Source organism: Falco punctatus, assembly GCF_963210335.1.
Source record: "Falco punctatus genome assembly, chromosome: 2".
Classification (NCBI taxonomy): domain Eukaryota; kingdom Metazoa; phylum Chordata; class Aves; order Falconiformes; family Falconidae; genus Falco; species Falco punctatus.
The window spans coordinates 53,775,836-53,790,558 of record NC_137581.1 but is presented as its reverse complement, the minus strand read 5'-3'; the positions used below and the strand labels follow the sequence as shown (position 1 = coordinate 53,790,558).

Genomic DNA, 14,723 nt, shown 5'->3' with positions numbered 1-14,723 from the left:
CGGGGCAGGCGGGCGGGGGGGTGGGGGGAAGAGGAGGGCCCGCCGCCCCCGCCCCTCCTGCGAACAAAAGCCCATGCGGAGGGGCCCGGGACGCGCTCGCAGCCCGCGGCGCTGCCCCCTCCCCGGGGCCCCGCGCCCCCTCCCCCGGGGGCCAGCGGAGCACAAAGCGCCTCCACCGGGAACTCCCCGAGAGCCCCCCCCGCCCTTCCCTCCCCGCCCGCCGCCTCTTTTACCGCCGCTGCCGTTCCCCGAGCTGGGCGTGGGCGGCGAGCGGATCCCTCGCGCCGCCGCGGCCTCTGCCCCACGTGCGGCTTTGTTCTGGTGCCGCCAACTCCCCCCCGCAGCCACCGCGAGCAGGGCGCAAACTTTCCCGGACGGGCCTTGCCCCGCGGGGGGCACGAGCCCCCGCCTGCCCGCTCCCACCCCCGGCAGCTGCCATTGTGCCGCGCGCCGCCCTGCCCGCCCCGGGGGCTCGGCCGCCGCCGGCCGCTCCCCGCGCCGGCCCGGCAGGCCGCCCCGGGCCCGGAGCGCGGTGGGGGGGTGGGGGGCGGGAAGGGGGCGGCGGGACTCACTGCAGCACCGAGCGGCGCGCACGCTTTTTCAAATCTCCCTCATTCCGGCCCCTCCCGCCCCGTGTGCGAGCTCGGGAGGCGCCGCCGCCGCGGCGGCCGCTGCCATGCGCCCTGCTCCCGCTCCCCCCCCCCCCCCCCCCCACCGCCCACCCACACCCCCTCCTGCCGCCCCGGCCACTCACAGCGGCCCGCCAGCACCCCCCGCGCCGCCGCCGCCGCTGCCTCCGCGCCGCGCTACGCCGCCCGCCCCCTGCCGCGCTGCCTCCCCGGGCTCGCCCCCCGCGCCGGGCGGCCGCCGGCGCCTCACAACAGGTTTCCTGTCAGCGACACGCGCGCGGCAGCGACACTCACCAGCCAGCGGCGGCCGCCGCCACCATCTTCCCTCCGCCCGCGGCCCCCGGCGCCCCGCGCGGCGCGGCCGGCCGCAGGGAACCGTGCCGCTCCCCGGCGGGGCGGGTGGGGGGGTGGGGGGAGGGGGGGAAGTGGCGCGAAGGCAGGTCCTGGCGGCAGCAGCGACCGGGCTCGGGGACCATGTGGGTGAATGAAGGGCGGCGGCTCCCGCCTCAACGTAAATATCCACAAGCCCCGCTCCGCCCTCATTAGAATAGAAAACAAAGTGCTTCCGAGCGCCGCGCCGCCCAATCGCCGGCCGCGGCCCCCCGCCCCCGCCCGCCGCCACCGCCTGCTGCGATTCATCCACACACCAGGCATGCACCGAGCCAGCCAGCCGCCCGCCCGGCCTGCGCCGCGCCGCCCGGCCCGCCCAGGCACCGCCGCCGCCGCAAACTTTATCGCCGCCGTTCCGCCGGGTGCCGGGCCGCGGCGGGGGAGCGTGGCGCTCGCCGCGCCGTGCGAGGGCTCCCGCAGGGCTCGCGCTGGGGGCTGGCGGTGCCGCGCGCAGCCTGCCTGCGCAGGCGGTGGGGAAGGGGAGGGGAGGGCAGGAGCGGGGTGGGGGATGCACATGGTGGCCCCGCGCTCGCGGGAGGGCCGGGGGGAGGCCTGGCCGCGGGGAGCGGGCGGGGCGGGGCAGGGCCGGGCCGCGCAGGGCCCGCCCGCCACCGCCGCCCGCCACCGCCGCCCCGCGAAGTTGCGCCCGGTGGGACCGCGGGGGGCACCGCTGCCGGCCCGCCCCAGCCCGCGTCCTCGGCCCCCGCGGAGCGGGTGGGGGGTGGTCCCGCGCGTGGCTGCACTTGTCCGAGGGAAGCTGCTGCACTTGCGCCTGGCCCGAAGGGAGGCGGGAGAGCCGGGTGGCGGGACGCGAGCGGGGGCCGGCGGGTGGGCGAGCGGCAGCACCCGGTCCCGCCGCGCCGGGCCGCCGGTCCCACCCGTGCCTCGCCGTTCCCGCCTGGGAGCCCAGGTGGGCTGCGGGGCTCCGGCCGCCTCCCGGCGGCAGCGCCTTTCCCCTCGCGCCGTGCCCTTCCTGCAGCCACCATTACCGGCGGCCTCCCGGGGCGCGGGCGGGGGCCGCGGCAGCGCGGTGCGGCGGGAGCGCGGCGAGCAGCGCCGGGACCTGTGGGATGCTCTTTGTGGCGAAGCTGCGTAGATGGGGGGGGACGGGGGGGGGGGAACGGGGACGGGGACGGACGACTGTGTTCAGTGACGTGTGCGAAAAGAATTACTAGGTTTTCTATGGCCCTCTCTCATCGTTGCTTTCGCCGCGGTTTTCTGGACTCGGAACAGATAGAAAAAAAGATCAAACTACTTTTTTTCCATTACATAGATGATGCTTTTGCAAAGGCTGATTTAATTTCGTATTGTAAAAGGTGAAAGTACCTTTAGTTATGAGTGGTTTATACAACGACAATACTTGCAGATGGACGTTTCTACAGTTCCTTATGTTATTACAGATGGAGAAATCACTTATTCTTCCGAATAAAACAACCAGAAAAATTGTATGAATTTACCATTTCCAAAGCGCTTTGAGGTTTTGTTTGTTGTCGTACCATTCCAATGATTTCTGCAGGCAGCAGAGTGTTTGCTTTTATCAGTTACTCTAGTTACCTTCAGTACATAGCAGGAAAAGTGTGCCTGATCCCAGTTTGGTTTGTTTTGTAGTTGTTCGGAATACATCGCTAGTTGTTCCTAAGCTTATAACTACATTTCATTAAAACTGCATCATCATCTTTTAGGTAGCTTTGCTGCATTTGTTTGAGCCTTCAATAAGTAATACACTTGAGGGTATTTTTTTCTTTCTTTTTTTTTTTTTTAGCATGTATATGGGATGTCAAATGTCCTGGAAGTTGACTGTTTGTTTTCTTCATCCACATCCTCTAGTTTGGGATTATTTTTTTTTAGCTCAAATATTTACTGATATACACAAACATTTATTTTATAATACTATGCTTGATAAAGGACCATTTGAACTGAAAACCTTTTTTAAAAAAGTTTTTTTTTAAGTTTGAAAAAACTGCTTTTTAAAACTACGGTAGTACAAAATGTAGTTGTCTTTGTATTGTATTTTAGTAATACTGAAGTTATTCTGCCATGCAGCTGATGCTCCTTTCTCACTCCTCAACCCAATTTACCCCTTCTACCACCCCTTCTCTTTATTTTCCCTTTTTTTTTCTTTCTTTGTCCTTTCATTCTGTTCTCTTGTAACTTTTGGCAAAAAGGCCAACAAAAGGTAATCAATAAGCTGCAAGTATAAGCATATTTTTGTTCTTACTGCTTTGGATGAACTCCAGGCCTTACCAAAGTTGGTGGCAATAGTCCTGCTGATTGAACAGGTAAGATTTAAATCTGTTTCTCATATCAAAAGATTCCAGATTGCTTTCGCAGAGCTGGGAAAGTATCTTGTCTCCTCAGAATCTAGATTAAGTTAAGTGATAGGGAAAGTAGCATCACTTTATACGAAACTGTGCACTGAGCCAACAAAAGCGTGCAAAAGAATACAAGACATATTTTTTCTGTGACTTTATTCATGTGCAACAGAAGGGATACACTAAATTCGGGACCTAGGTGTCTGTGTTCCTCTCACCACACCTAGAAGAAACATGGCATTGATGAAGAAAATTAAATGTATTATTTGACAGATCCAGAAGCTTCTAGGACCCAGTCTGGCTTCCACTGAATGGTCTTCATAAACCCCCTGGGCACATGGGTTGTCCATGAGCACGCATGTGGCTGTATTTTGTGTTTCAGAGCTCTAGTGGGTTCTCCTATGGCTAACTTTGAATACTTTGGAGTAGATTCCACTAAGTGAACAGATTTCCAAAGAGGAAAACTGACACAACTATGAATTTCCTTAAAGTGGAAGTTCCTTAAGCAGTGAACACTGTTTCGTAGGTTGCAGAAAATACTCAGAAATGGAGGCCCTAAGGCCACTCTCCTTTAGCATGTGCTAACTCATCTGTTGGTCCTTTATGAGAGTGCTGCCCATCTTATTTTTCTTTACGACGGTAGCTGTACATTACATTTATCACAATATTTACCTTCACAGCACACTGTGACATGGCAATTACTATTCCCTTGTAACAGAGTAAGAATGTGATATAATAAGGAGCAGAACAGATCTTTCTAAGCCAAGGCTTACACCTTAGCCAAGGCCAGTCTTCTCTATTTTAGTTGTTATAAAGAATATGGAATAAATCGGTATTTTTTGTACATCACTCAAGTCACATGCTACTAAGAAATCTTAGGAACTAGCTAATTTAGCAAGCTTCCCCCAAAAAGAAAAGAAAAAAATCAGAAGTAAAAACTTCCATAAGTTTGTTAAACAAACATCATTATTTAATGAGATATGTAGTAGTGATGCCAGCTCCTTGTCCATTTGCAGTTCCTAGACTAAAGGGAGCGAGGATTATTAAAAAAAAGTTTGCAACATTCTTTTGGGTGATTTTAGGGTTGTTTGTTTCTAAAAAATAACAACTGATTAATTAGTGACAGACCAACAGAAGGTGCTCTAGTTTGGTGTTTTACTCCCAACTTTAAAAAAAATAATTTTTTAAAAATTTGTATTATTATTTCAGAAATTCACAAACTTCATCTTTAGCAGAGGTGACTGCTTTAGTAGATTTCAGTCAGAAAGAGGAAAACAGGATGAAAAAAAACCCAAATGCCATTTTATATTTACTTATCACTGCTAATGCATGAGCCAGTTACAATTTTTTTCAAAAAAGACTTGTCTAAAAGCAAAACATTTTGGAATTAACTGATTTTTCAGAGCTAATTCTTGCTATTCCACTTAAAGTTTCAAGAACGCTAAATAGAATTGACAACACAGCAAACAAAAGTGGTGTAGAGAGACTTCTCTGTTTTTAGGATTAAAATACACTTTCCAGTCATACCGTTTTTTTAATCAAGCCTTTAATTCCTGCAGGTTTTATCATACACAAGTACACACAAATCATGATTTTGATTACTTATATTTAGAAGGAGGCATGTACTCTGTTGGGAGTTGAGTTATAACAAGACAGAGTCCTCAGTCACAGGCAGTTAAACAGCTATAGCTGACCATTATTTTTTGGGAGTTTGGTACTGTTGTCATTCAACCATTGATTTTATTTCCCGGTGTTTATAATGTTATCCTATCTGCAGATCTGTGTTTGCACAGACTTCACCTATTCATTTCACTTGTAAAAATGTTTCCCTTTGTCCATCAGTTTCATTTGAGGTATAGAAATCTCTTAATTCGCAGGTATATTTCAGCATCTGCAGAGATGAAGCAGCATGGAAAGAAGGAATGTTTATAACTGGAGAGTGTTAAGTTTACAGCAGTGCTCTTACCTCTGTCCTCTGTGGCTCAAGATTTGCATGCTCTGAGGGTGGAGTGGCTGGGCACAGGCAGAAGGACTCTTACCCCCCGCCCACCCCCTTAAGCTGGCCAAAAGCATCTGCTTATGTGATTTTTAGGGATCCAGGTTTTGCTCTAAGGTGTTCTCTAGGTTTCTTGAGAATGCTGATGAGAAACTCTTACAGAAATATTCCTTCTTAGGATATTGGGCTATTCCGAAATAATTTGGAGAGATGGTACTGTTAGTGCAATCCAGACTTAGCTAGAGGAAGCAAACGTGTTGCTGGGAAAAGGAGGACTGAAAATAAGCTGCTTCGTCTTCAACCACGCTGTCCTCTGTCTCACAATTTTACTTTCTCGGCTGTTGAAACTCTCACACTGCTTACTGTTTCAAGCTGTTCACTGCCTTTGCTTTTCTCAGTACCTAAGTTCCCTGTGCTCTCTTAAATATTCAGTCTAGAGAGAGGTAGCATGCACTAAACAGCTGGAAAATAGGAGAAGCCACGGGATTTACTTCTGAACAAATTGAATGTAAAAACGGGGGGGGCAGGGGGGAAGCGCAGTGTAAGAGTGGTCTTTAAAAAGAAGCAGTTTGAAAGTAAGAACAAGATGCTAAAGAGGAGGCTCGAAAAAAAGGGGGAGGAAAAGCCTGAGAGTGATAGCGGACAGGATCTTTCCAGGATAAAATTGTGCTCTGACACTGTTTTTACAAATGTCCAATAAATCCATCCATACTTTAGACTTTCTAGGTACTGGTAGATGTAATTCTTGCCTTCTGTTCCCATTGCATCCATGCAAAAAGCATGTACTTTTTTTTTTTTTTTTTTTTTTCTGCTCTGTGAACATTCAAAATGACTAAGAGCATGGTTTCAAGCCTCATGGTGCTTTATTGAGGCTAAATAAAGAACATGCCAGGAGATCTAAAACAAAATGGCTGTTGTAACCTTTCCCAAAATCCCCTCTTCACACTTCATGGGATAGTTTTTCCACTGTTGCATACGAATGAATCCTGGTGCATTAACGCATATAATTATGCAATATACCTTCACAGGTATGTAAGAACAGTACTGGAATATGTGCAGTTACAGAGACGTGGTTATTTTGGGGGGATTCTGGTGCCTGGGTTAGCTAACCCTTATGCTTCATACAGCTACCCGTCTCTTGGATTAATTAGAGAATGAAGATGAATAATGAAGGAGTGGAAATAATGAAAACAGTATATGGAAGGACTGGGACAACACATGTACTGTAAGGATTTGGGAATATAATGAGAAATAGACTAAGGGAGAGCGAGAATTGGTGTGGAAGAGGGACTTAACTGTGTAATGAAGGCAAAATTATGAGTACTGAAAAGAATGGGGATTTTAGAGACACTATATGTTCATGTGAGAGCATTGGCTGAATACTAAGACACAGTGGGATCTTTTGAATGTTACAATAACACCTGTAGATATTATTATAGATATTCTTCAGAAAAATATCTGTAAACTTTTGCATATTTATATTTAAGAATTTTATGCTTCTGGCTGTCCTCTGAATCTGCAGAACTAATGTTAAATTGTACTTCAGGTCCTTCTGAGATCCCTGTTCTGTTGGTGGCCTTTGACCCTGAAGTTAGTCAATGAGTAAAGCACCACATGGCACCAGGACCAAAGTAATGCCTGAGAGGAGCCAATGCTAATGTTTCTTGAAGCATTTGACAACTTTGTTGACCAAACTCTGCTGTCCAACCAGAGTCCTGAATATTAGGGTTGCACAATGGACTGAGATGACTTAACAAACATCTGTTCACAGACAACAGGCAGTAATAAATGTTATACTTCCACTCATTGCTTGCATCTCTATGGGCAATGACTGTTACACATCCAAGACATCCTTTGACAACCCCTCCTTAGGGGTGCATCTGGAAGTGCATGCCAGCCTCTGTGAGCTGCATGCTCTCCATCATGTCACTCCCTACCTTTAATTTGCACTTCTGCAGATGATTTGTCCTTCTTGTCCTCTCCATCCTCAGCTCCTGCAAAGCCCTGTGATGCAACCGTCCCTTCTTCTGAGGTTGGGAGTTGTGAGAAGGGTATAGATGAAAAGGATATACATGCAACTGTATCTCCTTATTTTAAATAATTTTAAGACCTTAGTCAAGGTAGGAACAAACTTCAGGTGTTTATTTCCTCCCCTTTTAATGTAGCTTCAGTTCAACCATCTTACTCTATTGCAGTGAAATACAGTAATTTCATTCTTTTCAGCATCACCTGGGCATCTGGGCTAGCTGTGTGCAGACTTTCAAAAGCACTCACTCTTGTTAGTGAGAAATGTCACAGTAAATTCAAGTGGATGGCTGTTCATACATATATATTGAAGGCCACAGGTGACTCCATCCTTCATTATGGGACTGTGCTTAAAATACTATACTAAAATAAGCATATGTGTGGATGCATGTATACACCAATAAAAAATGGTAGTCACGCCATAAGCGTTCAGCTTGCCATAGTCTACTGTGGAATATTTGGCCAAGACTGTAGATTTCTCTAGCTTTGTGTTAGTGAGACTGAAGGTTCTTGGTGACATCAGTGTGCACATAGATGAATATCCTTTTGTCAGGTCATCAACTTGTGAGAATTTAGAACTGTTACAAGCTGTGTTGAATACACTGGTTCTAGAAGAGAGGATGATAGGACCTTTCATAAGAGGAAATGCTTCTGAATTGCTTAATTCCCATTTTAGATAGCTTCAGGCACTGAACTAAAAATATTTTTATTATTCTAATGTTGATTTTCACTAGATGTTGCAAATAAGTTGTCTGTATGTTTCAGTTCACCTGACTTGAATTGAGGAATGCTCTGTTGCTTGGAAGGTATTCTTGACTAGCCCACACCCTCAGTAAGTGTAGAGTGACAACTTTTTGCCTAATTCTATGACTATTCCTTACATGCTCTTTTTTCCTCCTACTCAAAGTGGTAGGGAAACCACTGAGAAGTTTAGAAATGAGATACTGAACTAGATGCTGTCACTGTGCTGACAACACACAACTTGCCATTTTGCATGTCTCCTTTTCTATGATTCCCATTGCTTCAGTAGAAAAGGTAATTCAATGTCTGCCAGAGATGGAGGCTTGGACAAGAGCTATCAGGTCCGCTAACATTTGCAGTAGCAGAGTGGAGAAAAAGGAGAAAAAGTGGTTCAGTGTCAGCACCTTTGATTAATGAGTTTGACAACCATTTGTGACACATATTTCAGGCATGCAGTCTAGTTATGCAGATAGATATGTATGTATCGGTAGCAAATAAAGATGTATCTTCAACTACATTTAGGCAAATTTTATCACCTTTTGTCAGCAAACCCTTCTCCAGTTGTGCACATCACTGCTGTGTCTCAGTTACATTTTTGCAGTACAGTCTGCAGTCAGCAGAAGCTAGTCCAGATTCTTTCATGAACGGAGATTCATCTTAACTGAATATCATATGTGTGTTCAAGAGCTGTGCCAAATTGTAGCATGCAACTTAAAATATTGAACTACAGCAAAACAAATGTCACGTTCCACAAGCTTTCAGATACTACAAGTCACTTTCATGCCCTTTACATATGGTGTTTATTAGCAGAGTAAATTTGAAAAAAATTGAATCTAGATCTTACTGGGTTTTCAGAACAAAATAAATCCACACTTTTTAATCATAATTTTCTCTGAAAATAGCAAAATATAGGAACAATTACAAATATGAATGTATGGAGTGAATAAAACTACAGATATAATAATTTTAATGAACAAATGCTGTTTTGAAGGATCCAAGAAATAGTATTTGAAAATTAAAAATTCAGAAATCGCAGAAAACTTGCATGTTGAGAGGACAGATATATTTTTATTAAATGACATAATATGCCTTAATTAAATTTAAACAAATGTAATTTATTCAAACATATTGTTAATTGTTTTGGTTTAAGAGACTCCTTGAAATTCTGTGGCAAATAATATCTTTTAAACATAGGCTTAAAATTTTGCTTTTTAGTATGTTATGCATGTCTTCCAAAATGATGAGGGAGCCTGTTGTTTTAGTGGAAGAAAGCAAAACTCTACTGACAGGGAGTTCTTGTTACAATGGGATTGAATTTGACCAATCTATTTTACAGTGTGAAGTGTGACTGTAGAAATAGACTGCTTACTCAGTGGATCTGCTTCTTGTATATCATCCGTGTCATATCTACACTATTGATTAACAAGATCTGTTTGATATAATCCTTATTTGTTAAACCTGAAGGAAAAAAGTGTCCATGAGATATAGCGGTATATTTTTCCCAATTTTGTTGTCATTGTCAACAGAGCTGTTAAATGAGTTTAATTTGTAAAAGCTGCTTGCTTCTTCAGGAAATAAACCAACAGCATAGTTTCATATATTTCAACAATCACAAGCCACTACTTTAAGACTAAAAATACCCTCAAACTTTTATGCAAACAATTACATTTGCTATCTTCATCCTTTTATTTAGGAAAATTTAACTATGTAAATTTCAAGTGATGATTTTTCTTAAAGAAAGCACATTCGTAAAGTTAGAAACATGCACAGCAATGTGTTACAACTGTTAATCTTAACTGGGATATTTAAAAATGAAGCTAATAATGATGAATTGTCAGCATTACACATGTGTGCATGTGAAAAGAGATATCAAGCAGCTTTGAAAATGAGTTGTTGCAGCTTCAGGTGTTTGGTCATTTTCACAATAAAAAATATGACAATAGTGTTAAGTTCAATAAGTAGACTATGATCACTCAGAATTATTAAAATGAAAAAAGCTATAGACATTACACAGTGAAGAAATCTGGCATCTTTCTTTTTGTCATGGAATGATACACTAAAAATTAAAAATGCTCTGAATAATTTGGCTGGTGTGCCAAATAATTTGATATACTTTAACCTAACATTATGATTTAAATGGGAAAAATACAAAACAAATGCAGAGGTAAAATTAGAATTTTTGTGAAAAGAAAGAAATAAAAATATCTCATCCTTCTCTAAGAAATTATTTTAGTCCTTAACACATATAAGAGTTATGACTGTTAGATACACCTTTAAAAAATGTTTTGTAGAATTACACATTAATTCAGCTTAGTCATGTTCCTTTTGAGCAACAGTAAAGCTATTTTTAACCTTGGCTGCACCATTTCCCTACATGAGCAAACAATATTATATTCTATATTTTCAGCTCTGATCAAATGCTAATTATAAAAAAATATCCTGGCCTCTTTTTTTTAAAAAAGAAAAACCAACAACCCCCCATGATTTAAAATGAACAAATCTTGCTCCACCTTGTAAGATAAGAGGTGTTCAATGAAAAAAGTTGTCAAGAAAAGTCTCAAATTATACTTCCTCTACTTATCTTCAAAATATTTTCTGATTTTATTTTATTCCATCATCTTCTCTCCTTCCAGGTGCATCACAGTTTCTAGGGTTTTCCCTCAAAAGACTTTTCAGCCCTATAATTAGCCCAGGCATAATCAACGTGGAAGTACTGTTTCTGGTACACAAACTAAGTTAGTAACAGCTACTTTAGGTATTGCAGCATCATGCTGCATCATAGTACCCTGTGGACACACTTGCAAAAGTGCACTTTCTTCCAAAAGTGCTGAGCACCAGTAACTTGCAAGGTGCTAAGCACCCTGCTCCTGATTGCTCATGTTGGGGTGTGAATACACTCATTGCCTCCCTGCGTGTCCAAATAAGAATAAATCAGAAATCTGAGCACAACAATTTGACCACAGCATCTTTGTTATTATGAAGTTCAGAAATTTACTTAGAATATTTATCATACAGCTGTCTTTGCACACTGATATGATCAGCATGTCTGATTGTGCCTTTCAGTCTTGGAGATTGAAAATGGTATTTTGATGTAATGTTGAAATGAAAAACACAAAAATATATTTTCACAATGCGTGTATGCATATGTTATTGATAAAATTACATTGATGACAAGAAATCTGCAGTGATAATTGTGGTTAGAAAGCAGAATTTTGCTTTAGAGACTGTCTCATTTTTCTCTGATGAATGCAGCACAGAAAATTATCCATACCTTTTATTTTTACAAAATTATTTCAGCTTTGGTCAGTTAAACCAGTCAATTTCCTCCAGTAAGTTTTTCTGGTGAGCAGACGAGCAATATTAACAGCTTAAAAGTAATCTGAACTTAAACTCTTGCATTTGTATAGGAGGAACTGGGTATATTTGGGTTTTGAAATGTACCTATGCTGCAAAAAGGTTTACTTTTTATCACAGTAAGGTAGAAGCTTTTTAGGACCCCTGAACTGAGAACCTGAGGTTCAGAGTTTTGTGAATAAGAAGCATAAGCAATATGAAATAGTGACAATATGTACAAACAATTGTTTTTTTTCAATTTGTAATCTAAACCATTTTAAGATACCGCTTTTCCAAAAAAGGTTGCACTGCTCTATTTTTTTCCACAACCCAGTATCTAAGCAAAGTATTTAGTATAACATTGACTGTTCTCAATAGCTTTTTCTGGGCAGTAACCATGAAACAGATTTATCAATAGAAGAAGTTTAGTAGACTTTTAACACCTTATGGTATCTAGCAACTTGATCCAACAAATGCAAGACTGAAGATAATAAATTCCTTGTGGAATGTAGAAGAGGGTGTAGTCAAACTGATATTGACAATATAAAGTGAATTACAGCCCAAGTCCTTATGCTCTATCAAACTGAGAAATCAACTTGCATAGACAACAGAAAAGAATAAGAATGTTGAAGATGTAATCACAATAATAAGGAGAACTAGACAGAACAATGGGAGAAATGTGATGCTATTTAACTATACTTTCAAAAGATACAAAGATGATCAGATAGCTCCTCTTTAGTATCTTTGTCTTTATTCTGAGTTAGAAGATCATGGTTAATGTGAGATGTGATTTCTCCCATTTCTCCCATATGTTCCTAGACCAAAAATAATTTCCCCTCTTCATATAGATTTCTCCAAATAAGGAATGAAGAAACTGTAAATTAACTTCTCATTACTACAGAACAAATGCATACTTCCAGTATGCTGATTTGGGGGGAGAGGAAGAATGAGGAGATAGCTCTTTGGAAAACTCTGTTGAAATGTGTCTTCTAGAAATTTCCCACTTAATTACAGGTTTTTGTTTTAAAAAAACAGCATTTAATTATTTGTCCTTATACAAGTGAAAGAAAAAAAAATAACTACAAAAAACCCCCAAACAAATACCAAAAAACCCTGCCCAAAACTTCCAACCTCAGCAGAAGCTCAATAAATTAGTTAAACTGGAATTGTATTACAATTATGAATCCTTGGTTCTGATTATAGTGTGGTAAAACAATGAGACAAGATGATCCTATCAAAAATCCCACGCTATGGGACAACCAAACTAAAACAGCAGAGGTGACCAGACAGGAAACAAAGATGAGAATGTTAGGCTAGAACTGAGCTACAGAGTCTGTTATAAAGAGATCGACAACAGAAAGCTAAATAGTTCCCTTGGCATGTGCTGTTATCCAGACCTGTGGATCTCAATAAATGATCTTTGGGAATGGCAGATTCTACCTTCTCTTTCTGTTTTGATGATTTCTTCAGCACCAGTTCTACTTTAATGTACAGGAAATACAACATCTGTTACAAGTTGTAACATCTGTTGCCAGCTATCGAAGGCAAATAGAATGGGCTAGATGCATCAAATGGGCTACAATGACAGCATTTATGGGTCTCCAACACAAATATATACAAATAAAATCAACACCAAACATAGATGTATACACACACTGAAACATTAACCTCTACTGTTCTCTGAAAAGACGATGATACACGGATGGAAATTTTTCAGATGGCCATGCTGTAGCTTTATGGAAACCAAATTCCAAAGTAGTCTATTCAGGAAATTATGTATGTGCATATGCATATATACATTTAAATTTAAAGACACAAGACATTATGAGAGCATTGGCTTTCAGAAAGTACTAATGGTGGGGTTTTTCCTTTCACATACAGAAATTGCTATAAATTTCTGTAAACAAAGTTTATATTCAAATAGTTAAATATATTTTTGTCTTCTTAACTCAAATGTTTTGACCTTTACAAACAGCCTATTTTTATGACATTCTGCTTTGATATTCTCCTTGAGTTCAAAACCAGCATATGCTTCCCCATTGTTTTATAACGAATCTTCTGCAGAACAAATAAGTGCTACGTTCATAGCAAGCATGGAGGTTAAAAGCAAGTTCCTGACCTTAAAAGTCAGTAAACAGAATTATCTATTATAGTCCTTTTATTTTTGTCATCTTCCCTTACATCACCAAAAATCATCTACTGTCTCAACACCTTTAGCCCTTTTTGTTGATGCTGCTACTTTTCCTGGTGTCTTCATCTTGTTTATTTTGAAATCCTTGAATTTTTGAGTATCAACAAATCTGTACTTTTCAAGGTTTTCAACGGTAAATTTTCCAATATGTATTTTCATTTCCCGTATGTAAGGTTTGCTGTTCTTGTTCCTGCATCTTTTACATAATCATTTCTGGTTTACCTACTTCCTTGAAATGTATGGAAGATGTTGTATGAACTTACTTATGGCTTTTCTCTGAATTCACTGTGTTTTCAGTCCATGGTTTTGAGAATTAACTGTTCTCCAATTACAAACTGCTGCTAAGTAAAGCTGAATTTGAAATGTGTACGGTGTGCTGTCTCATTGATTTATTCCATGGCTTCCCAAATACAACAATTTTTGTAGGAGTTTTTTTTTAGGTGCCTTTTCAATCATACGATAGTTCAATTTTCATTTTTAAAAGTTCTTATCTTCCTGGATGCAGAATAAAACTTGAAGCCCTATATGCTGTAAAACTGAATGTAAATAAAAAAAGAACATTACTTCTTATTTGCATCAATGTTTTGGTTTCTTAACAATTTGGGCTTTCAGTATGATTTCAGGTTTCGACTGATGTTTCTTCATCTTTGTGAGTTTATGTCTTTTGTTTGGTATTGATGTCTCACCTCTTATAAATGATGATTTAATTGATATATGGATATGCATATCTAGCTTGATAACAGAAGAAAACTTATAAACCCTGAAAATGGAAAAAACAGGAGAAGACTGCTGCTTATGATACTGGAGGCTGCCATTAAGGACTGAGCTTCCCAGACATGCTGGACGGCCTGCTTGAATATTCTGTCCTTATACATACCTAGCTTGAAATGGATAGAGAATAAAAAAATAACTCTCAAGCACATTGTATTCCATCACGTACTGGATGCTACATATAAATACATATAAAATGAAAAGCAAATAGCAAGATTCATATCTTCAGCTAGGAAAAGCTGAGAAACTGAAGGGATAATTTAGATGCCCAAATGCTGATCTACTATGAAAATGTATGCAGTTCCCTAAGTTGCTGTTGTATGACTGCAGGAATG

The 14,723-nt window shown here is 42.2% G+C and overlaps 1 protein-coding gene across 2 annotated transcripts in view; it reads right to left on the bottom strand.

Moving 5' to 3' along the window:
• The window catches only part of GPC5 (glypican 5), a 761,183-nt gene extending 759,056 nt beyond the window's left edge, over positions 1 to 2,127 (bottom strand). For both annotated transcript variants that reach the window (XR_013926366.1, XM_080377390.1), the window contains exon 1: positions 924 to 2,127. Coding sequence is in view for 1 of the 2 variants with exons in the window: in XM_080377390.1 (XP_080233516.1) it covers positions 924 to 1,535 (612 nt within the window). In the remaining variant the exon portion in view is untranslated. The remainder of the gene's footprint in view (positions 1 to 923) is intronic.
• Positions 2,128 to 14,723: the final 12,596 nt, after the last annotated feature.